The sequence below is a fragment of the Phasianus colchicus genome, chromosome 2 (genome assembly GCF_987193195.1).
Source record: "Phasianus colchicus chromosome 2, bPhaCol1.hap1.1, whole genome shotgun sequence".
Lineage (NCBI taxonomy): Eukaryota > Metazoa > Chordata > Aves > Galliformes > Phasianidae > Phasianus > Phasianus colchicus.
The window spans coordinates 73,553,449-73,571,898 of NC_143437.1; the positions used below are offsets into that span (position 1 = coordinate 73,553,449).

An 18,450-nucleotide genomic window follows, 5' to 3' on the forward strand; every position below is an offset into this window, starting at 1 on the left:
TCTCAGACTGCCTCTTCCCTGACTAAAGGGAAGTCTTCCATGAGATAATCAAGCCGGCAGAGTTTGTACCATAACACTTTCAGTTATATTACATGGCTAAGTGAGACATATGGAAAAGCTGTGCAATCTGAATGATTGTTGGCTTTTTTTGTTGTACAAAACATGAAACAGAAGGCACAGAGAATCTTCAGTGTTTTCTTCAAAGGCACAACAGAGCTTCTCTTTCTTCCTTCTATTTTTTATACTGCCTTCAGCCTGCACTGTACAGAACTGCATGCCTACATATACAAGTGTATATATGAGAGAAGAGTGGTAAATCAAGAACAGCCTGCTAGTTATGCATCAAACCCAGCTGCAATCAGACATTCTCCAAAGCTGATATCATACTTTCCTACCATACCAGGCTACCCTATAGGGCTGTTCTCATTCCAGTTTTGCTCCTAACTTTAGTCTTTTCATATGCAAGAAATTCTTTAACATATGTTCATTGATGCTTTTAGTTTGAGGCAACAAGACTGAGAAACATTACAGGCACAGATTCAAACAACAACTCAGCAGAAACTTACACTGCCAGGCTAGGGACAGCACAGTCAATTGTGGTCAAATCTGCTACATCTTTTTTTTGTTTGTTTGTTTTGGATGCCTATAACAAGTGATATCTTCAGCAATACTTCAGGCACACTTATGTTTCTATTCCAAAGATATACCATTACAGACACCAACTACTGGGCCAGCCCTGACAACACACATGCTACTCATGTGTAATACACTACTGCAGTTAAGCCAAGCTCATTAAAAAAAAAAAAAAATGCTAATTAAGTCTATTGAAATTGAACCTGCAGTGAAAAAAAAAAAAAAAAAAGAGTTGAATGACCTTTTTATATCATATCATTTGCAGATGAGTCATTAAGCAACTGCAATACTTAGGGAAGGAATACCGTTCAGTAATTCCTCTTCATTTCCGCTGTTTAGGCTATTGGTTAACAATACTAGGCAAACATTTGGGTATGTTATGACTAATGAATCACTGATTACTTTTGTTAGAGTTTGGGTGGATCGATAATTTTCAGTCTAGAAATGATGTGCATGAGCTCCAGGCAAGTTACGATGTTATTTCTATTAGTCAGTATTGTCAGTTGGTTACCTAAGTCCCATGCTATTGATTCTACTCCATGACAGAAACAGTAGAAATAACAGAATAAAGGCAAAAAAATTCTGTCTTGTGAATACTTACACATATTAAAATGCAAGGAACCTTGGAAATCAGTAAGGACCAGCACAATTAACCTCTGTATTTTTCATTAATCAGATCTTCCAGACTCAGAAAATACCAGCAATCATAAGTTAGCACATTTACCTGGGAATATTTATGAAACAAGAGAAATGCCCAGTAAATTGATTTCTTCAATAAACTATTGTTTTTTTAAACATCATGAGAAGAGCAGTATACTTGCTAAAGAAAATTATGTTAAATATTCATCAGTCTATTCTCTTGACTTCACCTTTCTACCATTTCAGCTTCTTTCACCATTTTTCACTTTAGTTTATGTATCCTCAGATTAAATGTATTTAATTTATATTGTTTGCAGCATGGCCAATGTTGTATAAAGACAATTAAATACCAAATAAGTAAAAAAAAATATTGACTTATTTACTCTCCAGCTATAGAGAATATTAAGTATGTCAGTCATGGAAAGTTTAATTCCTTTTTATCCACAATGTTAAGCATCATCTGGATAACTGAATCAAATTTATCAGAAGAGTCTTTAGCTGTTAGAAATACTGTTTCTTAAATAAGGTAAAACACAAGATCAATCATTTTGTTATTTATATCTTCTATCTTCTAGAGAAACAATAGGTTTGTAACTTTCAGTGCAACAATAATCATGCCATCAATAATAATGCTATAGAAAGCTACTCATCTTAAATTTTTAATACCTGAAAATCGTTCATCACAAAAGTTGTTCCTTTAGAGGGAATAGTATATTCATATGCGTTCTAGTAAGCTGACAAATTCCTGAGTAAGCAGAAATTGAGTTTTACTTTAGATATCTCATTGTTTATTATATATTCTAGTTTATGTTTTCTTCTCTCTCCTTTACAAGTTGTATTTTTAATATTTTATTTGTACTAGCATTCTCATTTTTTTCTTTTCCTTACCTCTTCAAATCTAGTTTGTTAGTAATCCAGTTTGAATTTTGGCTCTTGGGATCCTATTTATCACCAGCCAGCCAATCTCGCCAAATAACAAGAAGCAATGGGTATGGTTAGTGGAAGCACGTGCCATATTGCTGTACTCATAAATCACATGGGGAAGATGAAAAGGCCAGTCTCTTTTTCAGCCACTGAAAGGACTCTCTGGTTCACTTGCAGTATTTGGTAGGTTCATTTACAGGTTCATTTGGTATACCAGGTGGTAGGCAGTGATGTTTAACATGTGTCCATTACAAGACTACTATGAAAAGAACACAAGTTTTCAGTAGTGGCTGAAAGATTGTCTTTATTCTTCTGTTGTGAAAGCATGCACAGGACAGACAGAGTAATATCTCTCCTCATATTGTCTTTTCTTGCATGATAATCTAACCAGGAATTTGTTTTAACGTGTATATCATGTGCAGATTTCAGAGTATGTCTATGTGCTTGTTGTTCAAGTTACCAACTCTACAAATAACATGATCTTTATCAACTTGAAATTCTAAAACTGTTTTCCCCATTTTGTACTAGCAAACTTTACCTTGGTCTCACATTTCTATTCAGTCCAAACCACCCCATAGCCATCTTCTCAGTCTGCGTGGCATCAAAGTCTATGTCTGTATTAGTAAATAAATTGTAAAACTCTGATTATTTATGCTGATAGAGCAATATTATCTAGCCAGGATCAGCCAGAACTTTCCTGAAAATTTGTGGGCAGGAGGAGGTGGAATTTCCAAGGGACAATCTTGATTTGGTGATTCAGCCAGCTGAGGAACAAAATAAAGAATCTCCTCTACCAGATGGCTGGTGCCAGACCACAGTCACAAGATTGTTTTAACAAGTCGCAACTTGTTAAAACAGACTTGACTGAAGTAGCAAAGTAAACTATGGCAGAGCTGTAATCTCCATACAGTGTTCTTTGTATGTTGTATGTAGTCCAGTCTCATGGGCAGGGAAATTCTAGTTCAAATTTGTAATAAAGAGCTACTGGATAACATCTAACATCCTTCAGCAGCAAGTACATACTCAAAACATGAGTCTGGTCTTCTTCAAGATGTACTTAAGGAATTCTCATTGTCTGCCAGAAAATTCAAAAGCCCAACAGAACATCTGCCTTCCTGAGTCATAATACTGAGAATCTACAGCACTTCAGAGCTTTATTCTTGTTGGACTTCCCAGCAGTACTTATTTTGTGCCAAATGTAATAGCTTCAACATTCAAACTGGACACAAATTTAAAAGAAAAAGAGAAGAAAGAAAAAGGTGCAATTAAATCATTAAGAACTGCTAACTTTAGTTAAGATCATAAATTCTGTAGAAATCGTAGAGACTCTGATGGCAACTCCTGTGCAATCCCAGTGACAGAACATCTCGGTTGGCATAAATTCTGGTGAGATGGAAAAAAGGTATCAAATCCCTGATTAGTAACAAAATTTGAAGAAATGACCTGTAGGAGTTGGCTGAGCAGAGAACTTCAGCAGCCCTGCTACTAGTTAGACTCTCTTTACAACAATGAATCATCATTCTCCCAATCTATTAAAGTCTCCTTGTTTAAAGTTACATACACACTCACAAAGTCCTTCCAAACTTCACACTTCTGGATTTTCTTATAGTTTTGTGAGGAAAAGATGATCCCAGGCAAATACCACATTTGAACCCAGGCTTAATTTTTATAGCTTATCAGTATAAATATGAAATATATGTTTTTAATGGAAATACTGACATAGCTTTAGCAATAGTGCTGTATAATAATAAGATTTGTCATTTATGACTAATTGTCCTTAACAGACAACTTTAAAACATCTAATCTGAAATCACTGTCTTTCCATGTGCTTTAGAGCCATATCATGAAAATAAGATGCCCAATTTTGTCAAATACCAGAGATGTTCTGCTTATTTATGCTTAGCAATGATCTCAGCTTCTGACATATAATAATTTTTCTGTGTGTCACTTCAATCAAAATGATTTGAATAAAAAACTACCAAAACAGATTTGGGAAAACTGCACTTTTTAATAATGTATTTCCAATTGCGATATTATTTTAAAATCTATAGAATACAAGTGGGTTTAAAATAGATATGCACCTAAATACATTATTAAAATAAGAACACAAAAACAAAAAAAAAGATTGTTTAGCTGAAGACTATTTTAAAAATGTTTCATTCTAAATGTTTCAGTGAGTACATTAATACCACTTTGTGAATGCAGTTGGTTTACTCTAGCGTAATTGAATTTGCTTGTTAATCTGTTTCCAAAAGGTGTTTAGAGATACAGCTGTACAAGCAAATGGAATCTTTCAAAAATGAATATTGATGAAGATTCAGATTTCCTTATTCCCAAAGGAATGTTCAAATTTTACTCTAAATCTTTAAAAACATTTTTTATCTTCCTTGTTTTGTATGTTAGTGATGTGGGCTGCTTATTAATCAGTGTTTAACAATGTAATTACAGCTGGTTTTATTCTTACCAGATAACACAGATTAATAAATGACCTGCAACTAGTGAAGTGTGTAGAAAGGGTAATGAATTCCTTCCATCAGCACATTAATTTTTTAGTAATAAACAAAGAGTATGATGAATTAGAAGAATTTGTAGTGTTTCTGAATATTGCAACAAAATTTCCAGATGAAAGCATTTAATCATGTAGTATTCATTCATTTATTTCAGTTTGTGTGCTGTACTGTGCTGGGATTTGCCTTTCAGAGCTGCATTAACCAGTTATTTAAAGCTAGGTTTCCACAGTTTTGCATTACTATACATTTTTTAAGCTCAAACTTCTACACACCGATTTTGCCCATCAATGAATGTGGTGTAATTTTGACGTGAACTAGCTAAATTCATTTCATACAGCAAAACACCTTAATGAAGGTGAGTAAGGCACTGCCGAATTAGTCCTATCTCTAAACTGGCCATAACAGCATGAAATTCCTTTTGAAAAAGGCATGCAACTGCAGGTAGAAAGAAGCAGTTGCTGAAACAGCCTGATTAATGTGACCTAACTGTCAGTTAAGTGGGTTATCAAGCGCATCTGCATGTTAGAGAGACATAACTGCTAAAGCCATAAGCAAGTGTCACTTTTAAATAATCTTGGTTTTTTTAGTCTCCTAATGAACCTTTCTGACTTTCCATCATCTGGTTACAGACAGACACTTTTTGAAATTTAAGTTACATTTGAATAGAGATGTCAAAAGCCTTCCTGAGAATTGGATAATTCCCAGTGAATAGCAAAACTGAAAAAGAGAAAAGAAGGAAATGCATGGATAACACGCCATACCCAATGGCAACAACATAAACTATTTCAGACAGCAACAAAACTGTTAGGTGGCTGTCATAGTCATCTTACACACTTTGCAGTGCTTACAGCACAGCAAACAGCCTCCCCCTTTGGTGGCCAAACCCCTGCTTCTCCCTTTCCTTGAGATGCCCTCTCCGCAGCTCAGCAGAGAGGTCAGGAGGAAGGTGAACTGCTCTCCTACCCTTTATCATACCTTTCATTTCCATCTTGAAACAGCCACAACAGTGAGCATGTGGAGTAACGTACACCTGCTGTGTCCTTAGATGAGACAGGGTGCTGTATGGGAACAGGCAGTAACATGCCTCAACAAGGATGGGCAGAAGACAGTTCTGACATCCCCATTCCTCTCCAGATTACTGTCTCAGCAGTATAGCAGATATCCTGGGAACAAATCCCAGCCTCCTGGCAACATTAGAGTGGTGGGAAAGTGAAAAGCTGGTGAGAGAAGAGGTGGAGAGAGGGCCCTCCATTCCCACAGAACCCTGCAGAAATCTGGTTTAAAAAAATAAATAAATAAATAAAAATCTAGTATTAACCAGATCTTGATATTATATATTCCTTTTAAATAATTACAGTTTGAAAGATTGAAGTGGTATAATTTACTATTAAGAGGCACATAGAGCATTCACATCAGGTAAGGCTTGAGCCCAGCGTGCTTTGTAATCTGAAACGTCTGCAGAGGGATATTAGAAGAGCTCAAAACCTACAGTGCTTTGACCAGCATCCAGCCCTATTGCGTAAATGCTTCTAAATTCTGCACTGACTTCTGTGAGAATTTCATACATGGAGGGATTGCAAGAGTGCCTCTTGAAGTGACACAGTGACAGAAGCACATCCAGGGGGAATTTGAGGGCATGTCTAAAGTGAATCTGCAAGCAAAAATCACTGGGACTGTGCGAGCTATGTCTAAAAATATGCTTAGATTTCAGTAGGTTAGAATATGCTGTAATGAATTATGTAACTGGCGTGAATTCTTGCCAAAAAGCCCCAACCAGCATAATGTTGTTGCAATTATGACAATTCACAGGAGATAAGGAACTGGCCCTCTGTACACAGTATTGCATGCATGAAACTATATTATCTCTACATTCTATTTATCTAAGACTATTGAATTTATGAGGAAATTACGTATGCAGACACATACATATGCATATTTTACAAATAAATGTACTGAAAAGTCTCAGCCTGAAGAGATACAGTTGCATACTTGTTTTGAAAGAAAGGGATCTTAATCTCTCCGTGAATCCAAATTCAGATGCGGCTCTTGCCAGCTGACAGCAGTTACTCACAGGTACAGTAGAGGCAGTGCAGACTTAAAGCTATGTACTGATTTCAGCTGGAAGGAATGTGACAAACTATGCCATTTTGCTGAGCCTGATTAAGCACCTAAAATCCAGCTTAATTATGCTACAGCTGGTCATATGCAAGGCACATTATATGGCAGGACAATGGGGCTGGACTGGAGTCCTGAAATCATTGTTTCTGCATGAGAGAGGAAATCCTTTGCATAGGCATGCTAGAAGACAGCCTTCAGTGCAAATCGAAGCAAGGGACAAAGCTGGAGGCAAGAGGAGTGGGTTGACACCGGGCTGAGAAGGCAGAATTCAAACTGATGCTGTAGGCCATCGGGAAGCCTTAGGAGCGTGGCATCATTTATCCAGGCCCTGGAACACTCAGATACACGGAGGGCACTTTCAGCTCTCAGAATCAGAGGGGCAGGAAGGTGACAATGCTCTCTCAGGCTCCCTCGCCCCTTGGCTGTAAATCGTTAAGAGGCTCCCGACAGGGTGCTTTGCACACCATCATTCATTGAGAGCTCCGTGCCCTTTTTGGGAAAAACAAAACTCGCACTATCCATATGGGATGATTAGGAAGAAGTATATGTTAACATTGCAGAAGGAAAATGTGTGGCTTCTTTGTTTTTTGTTATTGCATTTTTTTTTTCTCCCAGAATTCAGGAAACTGATTTTTCTGAGATGTCCTTCCTAATCTGGAAGACTTCTTTGACTCTTTTTTATCATTTTCCTCAACACTGGAAGTTCAGGTAGGCAAGTTGATTTGTTTCTATGGGGACTACTACTATAACACAGTAATTATGGAATTTTCCTTGGTAGTTTATGTACTAATGAAATATGTGGAGAAAAAATGCAAAATCATATTACCTCACAGACAGCATAAGTCTGAATTTTATGCTTCAGTCCGACAGCTATACTCATTCATTTGCTTTCATGTAATGATATTTGAATATTTGGTTATTTGTAAATGGAACAAAGAACAAAATTAAAAAGCAAAGGGACATAAAAGATGTTAATTTATATATTTATTTGCTTGTATTTTAATGATTTGGATAATGTAATTAAAAGGAGTAAAAATAAAATTTAAAATAAAATGGTACAAGACAGTTTGTTGAATCTCCCCAAAGACAACTGTTAAGACCTAAATAAACAGAGTGCAAGGTAGACATCTGTCAAGAATTACTCTGGCTACGAGATGGAAAACTGGTTGATTTCAATATAAAAACGAATATATTATAGGATGCTCCAAGATCTCTACTAGAAATAGCTAAGCTTAAAATATTTATTATCTTTTGTAGAGGTGGTAGATAGTGATATGGAAAAAATTTTTTCAGGTTAGTCAGGATTAGGAAAGGTTATGCAGTAGATTGGAAGCCCTACCTCCAAGCCACTGGGCAGTACAATGACAGATAAATTACTGCAGACAGCTGCCATGTTATCCACTAGAAAAAAAAGAAGATATGTTAAAAAAAAAAAAAAAAAAAAAAAGAGAAATAAATAAAAAATAAAAGCTATTCTGTCACATTGATGGATCTTAAACTTACTGCAGTCACCTGGACATCTGGACATCACTGACAATGCTATAACTCAGTGACAACTGCTTATTGTAGTATTACTGGGGAAAACAAACAAACAAAAGGAAACAAAGAAAACCCCAAAACTACAAGGTTGTTACATTGGGGAAAAAAAAAGAAAAAAAAGAAAAAAAAAGAAAAGTACAAAAACCCCAACCCTGTAATCCCATCAGTTAACAGTGCTTACTACTTACAGATCAAACCACCTCCTCAAAAAAAAGATGTACAAAACGATAAATAAAGGATTTTTTGAAACTGAAGTGTTTTCTATCTGAAGGAGCTTTAAAAATACTTAGTGCTAACCTAAGAGTGTCACTCTCATTCAGCTTGAGTAGAACTGAACTCTCACCTAGATCGATGCAACAACTTACAGGAGGAAATCATTATCTGGATGGAGGCTTTAGACACATGACAATCATGAGATCACATAATAAGTGTATATGAAATAAAAATAATTTATAAAACGTTAATGGTGACTGGCTGATCAGAAAATATCCATTTTGTGGTGGACATTACCACGGGGACAGAGATAGCTAACATCATTGCATGAGGGACAGGTGGGGTCCAGGGGCAGTTTTGCCATTCTGTGGTTTATTTTTCAGGCTGCATTCCTGATTCAAACAGGTGTTAGCTTGCCCTTTTTGGTCAAATATAGCAAAACCTCTTTTTCTGTGTTACGCTATATAGCTTAATTTTACAGAGAATACGCATCAACCTTGCATTTGTATTAGAGGATTACTACTCTAGATAAAACAGAGTTGACTGTCTAAAGATAGTTAGTTAGGTACTTCTATTAACCTTTGTCACACCACGGTAAATACTAAAGAAATCACGTCCTGAAAATACAGTTAGCAAATTCAAGCCAAAAATAAATGTGCTCTGAATAAAACATTATTTAGCTGTAAAATAAATGTGCTCTGAATAAAGCATTACTTATCTGTAAAACTCGCTGTCATGTGAAATTCCATGTTTGGAGGAGACAAAATATGTAATGTCTTGGGATTTAATAGACCCTTTAGGTAAAACTACCTTGAAATAAACTACCACAAATACGCATGCATGCTAAGAGGTTCTGGCTCACCTGTGCTGGATAATGAGAGATGGGTTTGAGGGGATGGTAGATCTATGGATTAGAACAGATGTGGTGGTGTATGGGCAGAGCAGCTTGGCAGAGCATGAGAACACTTGAACAATAGCAGAGGTTGACCTGCAGAGGGTTGTACTGCTGAGAGATGTAGTTCTTCAGTTCTTAAATTACTCCTTTTTAAGGAACAATTTCTCCCATGCACATTGGCACCTTTCCTGTCAGTGGTGAAGCTTCATAACACTGCACTTCCCAGATCTGGAAGTGAAAGTATGGGAACTCCTGCCACTGCAATCTGTAGTTTATCTTCCAGAACTAAATAAGGGTTATAACATCTGTTCTTTTATCCTCCCCCTCCTACCTCATAACACAGAAGGGAGACTGAGAGAAAACACTTTTATTTTCTCTTTTCCCCTATTTGTGCTCTTTCACAGAACCACAAGGAGATTGAGACTGGCTGCAAGAGAATGCAATATCTGGGAACAGGAAATCTACTGGATCTGATTTTCACCTCCGCTAGGCTGAAACAGGAATCCAGGAATCCAGATGGAAGTGATCAGATATCTCTGGTACTAAGGAAGAACAGGAAGATACTGGCATCACTGGAACATATTTCTAGAGTTTATCTCCTTACAACTAATTAACTAAAGTAAGAATTAGATATCCTTATGATCACTATTTTCAGCACGCAATTTATAATATGACAAATATCTAGAAAACTGAAACTTTGACTCCTAAAGAACACTGAAGACAGCAACATGCCTGTACATATGGTAATTTCCTGTAGCACCTGTGCACAGAGGCATTCCTTTGGTTCATAGATGAGCAGTGGACTTTGTCTTCTTTCAGGATATCTCCAGATGCTATTATGGGATGATGACTCCAGCTTGCCCTGCTCAAGTTTCCCGGGGGAAGATCCAGAACACAGTGAGATAAACAAACAACTCTGAAGTATGATCAACAGAGGGACAGTGTGTGCTCCAAAGGCTTGTGTGCCTCAGTGAAACAGTTTCCAAATTCAGATTTATCAGGGGAAGCAGTCTTACAGGATCCAGATGCGGGATATTCTTGGACTGTGTACAACTCTGCTACTGTGCCTTGGGAAAGGCAGAGACATTTCATGCTCACATGTGTATTTAACATGAATTTAATTTGTATTGTTCTGTAGAAAGCATTTCATTTCCATTTAATGACAAGATGACACACCAGTTTTCCTCTATTTCTGAACAACGTTTTTCAAGTGTACTGAATATTCACAGATTTGAAAAACAGAATCCAAACATCTATTTAGCACATTGTATAATTTTAAGTCTCTCGAGATAAAATTTTATCAGTGAATTGTTACTACCATTCTGGTGTATCTGAAGACCCTGAAGTATGAAGTTTTATAGCACTATTTTTGATTTGTTCTTAATGAAATAATTAAAATAATGGAATTACTGCAATTTCAGCTAAAGAAAGGACTTTTTATATGAGCTTGCCTTTTCAACCAGATGATCCTATTTCACTACAGTTTCTCTGTGAACTCGTAGCATGTATTTAATGCATTAACTTCACTGCTATAATAGACTGATATGACTTATAAACCCAGGAGAAGTTCTGAAGTTGACATCATAAGGAAAATCCACCTCTAGACAAGATTTGGAATGTAAGTGTCATTATGCAAAGTTTCACAAAATTATTTTTATGTATATTACTTGAAAGTCAAATGTCACGATCCCATTGTAGTTTTGTATTAAAAATTCCACACAAACTGTACAAAAACATGTGCTGCATAGTTCATAAAAAATCTTGTGCACAGATAAAGGATTTCTTAGATTACAGCTACAAATTGGGGCTTTAAAAATATTTTTCTATTACTTAAGCCTAATTTCCACTTTCACCACTCTGAAACGAAGTTCAAGTATTATTTTTGATCAAAACTGATTTTAAGCCATGCTTGTATGAACAGACCCAGGATTCAATATCATTTTCACAGACTGTGCCTGAGGAAAACTTTCAACACCTTTGTGACGCTATTCAGAATTCACTTCAGTCCAGTACATGGTAGCCAAGAAAGTTTGAATAATGAAAAAAGGGAATTTGTGAATTTAAAACTTCATATAAGTTGTGATCATTTATTGTGTATGCTTGTGCCTTAGAATTCAACCCATATTTCTTACATCACAATTTTTAATTGTGTTATGTGTTAGAGATAGTTAGCTATTAGAGAAAGGAATTTGAGTGAGGATCAAGCTAGTAGTGCAGCATCAGTATGAAGCCAGTGTCAAGAAAACCATTCTAACTACACACAAGATTAAAAAAAAAGGCAGAATCTGGCCTACAGATCTTCAGTCAGGAAAAAAAGAACCAAAACCAAAACAACAGAACAGAGCAAAAGGCAACATTAGAATCTTTGATTTTGTTGTTTCAGTTAACCATTTACTCTGATGGTGTTTGAACTGTAACACATTGAGTTGAATGAAGTTTCCAGATGCCTTTTTCCCCCCCTCGATTCAGAGATTTCGATGCCAAAACTGAGGGTTATGGTCCATTTAGCTTGAGTATTTCGATTTAGTTGTAATGTTTTTCTTCTCTGTTTTTTGCTCACAAAAGATCCAACACTCAGCTGGACAAGATACAGCACAGGCTGTGCCATCCTAAAAAATACAATGAAGGATTAGAAAACACAACACAGAAGCAAAGGAAAAAGAAAAATCAAATTCACTGAAAGGAATGTCAAGTTCTGAGTCAATTTCACAAAGATTTCACATATAGGAAGCTGGATTAAAAAAAAAAAAAATCTGTAATATAACTTCTCAGTGTATCTGCATTGCTTTGGTGTAACTGTGAATGCATCCACAGACGGTTTTGGGAAGAAGTATAGACAGTAAGTCATTTTTAGCTCAACTTATCAGGAAGACAGAGCATATGAAATGATTTCATTGGGAAGAAAAATACACACTTAAAAATATATACTCTGTTATTTAATTTCATTACATACTCAGCAATGTAAAAATAAATTCTTTGTGTGCTTAATATGTTTGTGTAATTTTAAATATCCTTACACAAACACACACCTCTACTCATACTGGGTTGTACAATGTAGTAGTATTTCTGCATAAATGCAGATAAAGATGAAAATAAGTGGCCTTAAACTATATGCAGGACATGGATATGTCATTACTGTTCATGCCCTTCTCCTGTCATCTTGCCCATTGTGTAAGATCCTGTGTCTTTATGAAGAGACATTCAAAGTCTCAATACAAATCACTTAATAATCTGCGGGCTGAAAATTTTCTTTTTGGCATACTTGTCTTGTATTCAAATGCCTCCATTTAATGGCAGGAAATCGTTGAGGGCTGACCAGGTTGTAGGCTTCCTAAATTTGCTTTAATCTCTGTTACTATATATGCCATAGGAAAACTAGTTTTATCTATGAAGACTTACAAAGAAGATACAAAATGCCTGTATGGGAGTATTTTTTAAAAATAGTCTTTTTGACAGAATAGATGTAAACTCACTGCTTGCACAGCTCTCCTTTCTGAGTGCACATGTGTGAGGATGGGAACGAGAGACGAGAGGATGAGGGCATCAAGAGCACACACTTTGCCTACATCCATTGTGGTATCCAGCGTACAAAAAGAGCATTCTGAATGAAAGACAAAAAAGTGCCACAGCCTAAGCAGCAAGTGGAAATTCTTTGGCAAACAGAAAGCACACGGTGCACTCCATTCTCAGAAGTGAAGAGGAGAGCACAGAGAAAGTGCTCACAGCTCAGAGAGTGTGGTGGCTGCTTATCTGACAGTGCTGAGTGTGTCTGTTACAGATACATGAAATTTTGCTTTATCCACCTAAAGATTCCCAACACAACTCCTTACTATTTATATTACCCTTCGCAATTTACATTTCCATCTGTGCCGTATTTTCTGTACCAGCATCCCTGTTTGTGCAAGGACTGTTTCGGATCCTCGCATCATCTCGCTACCGAATCGCAATGACACCCCCTGCGCTTCGCCAGCCTCCACGACAATAACCAATTACCCCATTCACACGGCAGCTCCCTCCATTCTAAGGACGAGGCAGAGCCGTGCGGATCCCTTTCCGCGCCGTGCAGCCGCACGCCCGCCAGGTGCGCCCTGCCAGGTGCAGGCTGCGGGGAGCGGCCCAGCCCCGCACGGCCCCGATAGCGGTCCGGCGGAGCGCAGCGCTCGGACGATGGCCCGCAGAAGTGATGCTCCGCGGCCCCGCCGTAGGGAGTGCAGAGTTGTGGCGTCGGTTTCCTCTCACTGAAGGAGCAGAGGGGCAGGGGCGCAGCACATCCTCGGGAGAAGCACTTCGGACGCGGAGAGTGAGAGCTGACGGAAGGAATTTGGAAGTTTCTCTGCCTTTTTTTTTTTTTTTTTTCCCCTCCCTTCTTCCTCCTATTTAAATTGCCTCATTGTTAGCGGGTTGCCCTCGCTCCGGGTTACACCCGACGGGCGGAAAATAAGAACAGCAGCCGCCCCTCGCCCCGAAATGAATACCGATGTACTATTGACCAGTTCTTAGCGATTGCAGAAAAGCACAGATAGCGGAGTAGGGAGAAACAAAGCCACACGGGCGGGAGCTAGAGCGATGGCAGTCCCGAGGAAGTTGACTTTTGGCAGAGCGCTGACTCAGGTGCGCCTCGCGCCGAAGTTTCCCTGCAGGCAGCAGCACCCGGGGCCGCGAGCAGGCAACGCACCGGGACCCCCTTCGCTCCATGTCCCGGCGCGCACACGGAGCCCCCGGGACTGACGGGCCGCCCCACTCACTTGTAGGACCGAGCGCGCGGGGCAGGCACGCGAAGCAGAGAGAGTTCGCGAACCGACTCCGCACACCGACCTCGCTCCATCCCACCACCGCCACCCCCACGCTCATCCCGCGGGCAGCCCAGCACCGCCGGCAACCCGATACCGCCGCCCGCTGATTGGTCGAGCACGCCGACCCCGCCCCTCCACCCCCAGCCACTCAATCGGCGGGTCGGCCCGCCGGGCCGCGGAAAGTCGCCGTTGGTTGGTCGAAATGATCTGTCAGTCATGTTGAGGGACGGGCCGCCGCGGCGCAGAGGTCCCGCCCCCCCGCCCTCATTGATATTATCGGAGCGCGGCGCGGGCGGCTGGGCTGCAGTCGGGGCTCGCGGGCGGGCAGCCCGGTGCGGGAGTCGGAGCTGAGCAGCAGCGCGGTGGAGGAGGCGGGAGAAGGAGCAGGAGGAGGAGAAAGAGAAAGGCAGCTGGGAGGGAGGGAGCGCCGGGCCGGGGACTCGCAGTGCAAATTCGCCACCGTCCTCTCGCACCCACCAAGCGGCGGCGGCGGCATCTAGAAATAGGGAGCGAGAAAGATAACATTTCCCTGCACCATGGTTTTGCGAAGTCGGCTTCTTCCTTGGATTATGTTGTGCTCCGTCTGGCTGCTCCGCTTTGCACACACGGGGGAGGCACAGGCTGCGAAAGAAGGTAAAGGCGTGCGGAAAACTAAACTTTGGGCTTATTTATTGCTTTTCGCAACGAGAGGCTCAGCGGAGGGAGCCGCGGGCTGCATGTCAGCCCTGCGTTGCGTTTATTTTTTGTATGTGCATTTTCTTCAGATTAGGAGAGAAACGAGTGAGGAATTCTGTGTGTGAGCGTGTGTATGAGTAACAGACCGGCACAACCGCTTTCGCTGCGGGGAATGAGCTCCGAGAGGCAATTGCACGTGATGGGAAGGGGAGACATCCCTCGGTCCGGGGCTCCGCACAGAGCTCTCCCGCAGCCTCAGCCCTCCGGGACGGGACGTTGCGGGACGGTTCCCCGCCGGGGCCCTGCGGCGCTCCAGGGCCGCGCGCGGAGCGTGAGAAGCGGCAGCGGAGTGCGGTGAGCTCCTCCGGGGGGTGCGTCCTGGCGTCGAGTGTCCGCAGCGCGTGTGCTTATCGCCAGCATCGCTGGGCAGCGGGGGGAAGGTTTGGGACTTGGTGCCTGACACCATTTGCGTATCGCAACGGGGCTTCCCTATTGCCATCAATCCAACGCTGTCGTAACGGTGTATGGCGAAGCCTGGACGTCGGTTTTCCTGCCCATCCCATCCCGCGCGCAGTTTGCTTTCGGAGAGCGATGGAGGTGTATGAAATCTATTCCCGAAGTCCGTCTGGGAGATTTTTTTTCCCATGTTGGGAAAATCCGGGATCGTTTAAAAGAGCGCCCTAGTAGCGTTTGACAATCAGGGATGAAGGTCCGTCTCCATCTTCACACGGGGGGTGGAAGGAGGGGCGGGTGGGGAGGGAGAACTCGAGGGTGTGTGTTTTTTTTTTTTTTTTTTTGGTGTCCCTACATAGGTACGCATCTGGGGTTTTTTCTCCTCTCAACCGGAAAAGTCAATATTTTCATAAAACAACTGGCACGCAGTAAAATCCCATTCCGAGCCTGAAGCTGAAGCATTAAAAAAAAAAAAAAATCCTTAAAATGTCCTCTGCCCTTAAACAGAAAAGAGAGATGGTGAGGTCAGAGAGGGAACAGGGAGAAAGCCTTCAGTAAAATTTCCGAAGCTGACGCGGAGGGGCAGGGATGCACCGAGACCCCCACGCGGGGGGCGGTCACGCGTGGCCGTGTGAGCAGGAAGGGTGCGGGCCCCGGGGCTGCGGCGGCGCCTCCGGTCGTCGGTCCGCTCCGTGTTCGTGTGCGGATGGGGATGTGAATGCATACATATACGTGTGTGCGTGTGTAATGGGTGTGCGCTTGGGGAAAATCAACGCAGCTGAAGGAGGGTCAGGAGGGGGCGAGCGGTGGACAGGGATTAATAGCGGCTACCTGCTGCGGGCTCGGGAAACTCCCGCGGAAGAAAGAGCGGGGAGAGAGCAGCGGGGAAGGAACTTTGCAGCCTCGCCCCCCACCTTGCCCGAGGGCTGTCCTCAGCTCAGCCCCGCATGGCTCCCACCGCTCCCCTCCGGGCGCGGAAGAGCGCTGCAGAGGGCGAGGCAGAAAAGTTTTCCGAGTTCCCTTTCTGCAGCTAAACAAAAGACGCGGGGAGATGCCGGAGAGGAGCGGGGCGGGGGCTGTCCAGCCCTCCGGGAGAGGGACTGACGGCTTTCCCCGCAGAGCCCTCCGCCAGCGCGGGTGTCCCCTCAGAACCTCCCACCTCCTGCTGCGAGCCCTCGGGGCTCCGCCACCCCTGCCGCTGTCCCACAGCCCGGCGGCGGGGCGGAGACCGCGGTACCGCTCCTCCAGACGGAGGCGCGGCCGTTTGCGCGCAGCTCCCGGAGCGTGTGCGCGGCCCTGGCTCCCCGCTGAGCCCGTTCCCCGAACTCGCACCCACCGGTTTTCCGCCTCCTTTCGACTTCCGAAGCGTGCGCGTCCGCGGTGTGCATCCCGCGTAGTCGCTGGAGGGGTGCGCGGAGTCGCCTCGCCGCTCCCCGAGCGCGGAGCCGGCGCTGCCCCCAGGCTGCGGGACGCGCAGCAGCTGCCCGCCGGGAAGGCTCTGCCCGGTAACTTTCGGTGCAACGAGGAAACGCAACGCTTTTCCTTGACGAGGGTATTTGCAGAGCAAGGCGTTTCACTTATTGTAGTTTTTTTTTTTTTTTTTTCTTCTTTTGTTTGTTTGTTTTCCTTGTTGTCTTTTTTTTTTTTTTTTTTTTTCTGGGATGTGCCCGTTGCTATGTGCCGGTGAGTTGCTGCCAAATAAAAAGTGTAATGAATTGCAGCCGTGGGATATTGTGCTGGTGCTGAAAAGGTTAAGTCTTTCTCTTCCAGAATCATTAGAAATGTTGTTGTTTAACAAACCACCACATACACCACCGGCTTTTCTGTAGAAAGTGTTGCAAAGTAAAGCCCCTTGGATCCGAGCTTAATGAAAAAAGCAGATCATCTTTCTAAGAGTGACTAAGAGACTTCCTTAATGAGTTGTTCTACTTTATTACTGAAATACAGGCCTGGAAGTTAGGGTTCTGTGTTCAGCTACTATGGTAGATATTGCTTTATGAACTTGTGAATGTGTATTTTTTTTTTTTTTTGAGTCATGCTGTCTTTCCATTCATTGAAATTTTGTATGAAATTCTGTGAATTCAACCAATTCAAGAGACCTGACAAAAGTTGCATCATGTTGAAGCTGTAAATTGTGCATTGAAATACCAGCATTTAAATGCTGTAAGTAAAATTATAAATGCTAAATATATACTGACTGTATTTAAATTAGGTATGCGACTTTTTTATTTACCAAATAAAAGAATGAAGTTAAATGTGCAGTCTTGAAGAGGGAATCTTCAAAGTGTACCAAGCCCTATTATGTGGCCAATCGCTCTATAGCTTCAACTGCGTGTAGGAAGATATTATAACAAATTATTTCACGTATGTGTATTTGATATCATGGATTAATATATGTGCCATTTGAATCTGACAGTAATATGCTTGGGAAGATGCATATAACTATAATTTAAATATAAAACATATCTAGAAATATATGTTTGGAGGTAATAGAACATCAGTAATATATCTTCTGAAATGTGCTGTGAAATAGTTAAGAGTTGGTTTATTAGGCTGTGATTAACCACTTTATGAAGCAGGGTTACATTTAGCTGCAAATAATTGCACTGCTGCCAGAACTGATGTCTTTTTGCAGAGGTGTCACTGGCTTATAACGACATGAAGATTTCAGTAAGCCATCACCATAAAGTAAATTGGTTGAATTTGTGTATGTGATGTGTGAGGTAATTGCAGAGTCTCTTATTTTCTTTATTCCTGGTTGTCATTTGTTTATAGAATTACTACTCTATCACCTAAAGGAAGTATTTTTTTTTTTTCCTTTCTTACTCCAAAAGACATTACTTTGCTGTGTAACTCCTGGTAAGGTACATACTAGCCCTGTCTGAATCAGTTTGGTTAAGTGTTGAAATGCTGTTGTTTGTTTGTTTTAAGCTGTCTGTAATAGCCAACATATGGGGAATATCCTCATCACAAAGGAGATAAAAGGAGCATGCATATTAATGACTGATTATTAATACTTTAGGGCACGAGAAAAAACATTACACTTAGATGTAAGCAA

The 18,450-nt window shown here is 41.3% G+C and overlaps 1 protein-coding gene across 4 annotated transcripts in view; it reads left to right on the top strand.

Moving 5' to 3' along the window:
- The first annotated feature begins 14,557 nt into the window (after positions 1–14,557).
- Positions 14,558–18,450, top strand: part of EPHA7 (EPH receptor A7) — a 155,080-nt gene continuing 151,187 nt past the window's right edge. For 3 of the 4 annotated variants that reach the window (XM_090135997.1, XM_090135994.1, XM_090135995.1), the window contains exon 1: positions 14,558–14,897. In XM_090135997.1, the coding sequence (XP_089992123.1) occupies positions 14,801–14,897 (97 nt within the window). In that variant the 5' untranslated portion in view covers positions 14,558–14,800. The remainder of the gene's footprint in view (positions 14,898–18,450) is intronic. The other variant, XM_090135996.1, reaches the window with a different exon arrangement.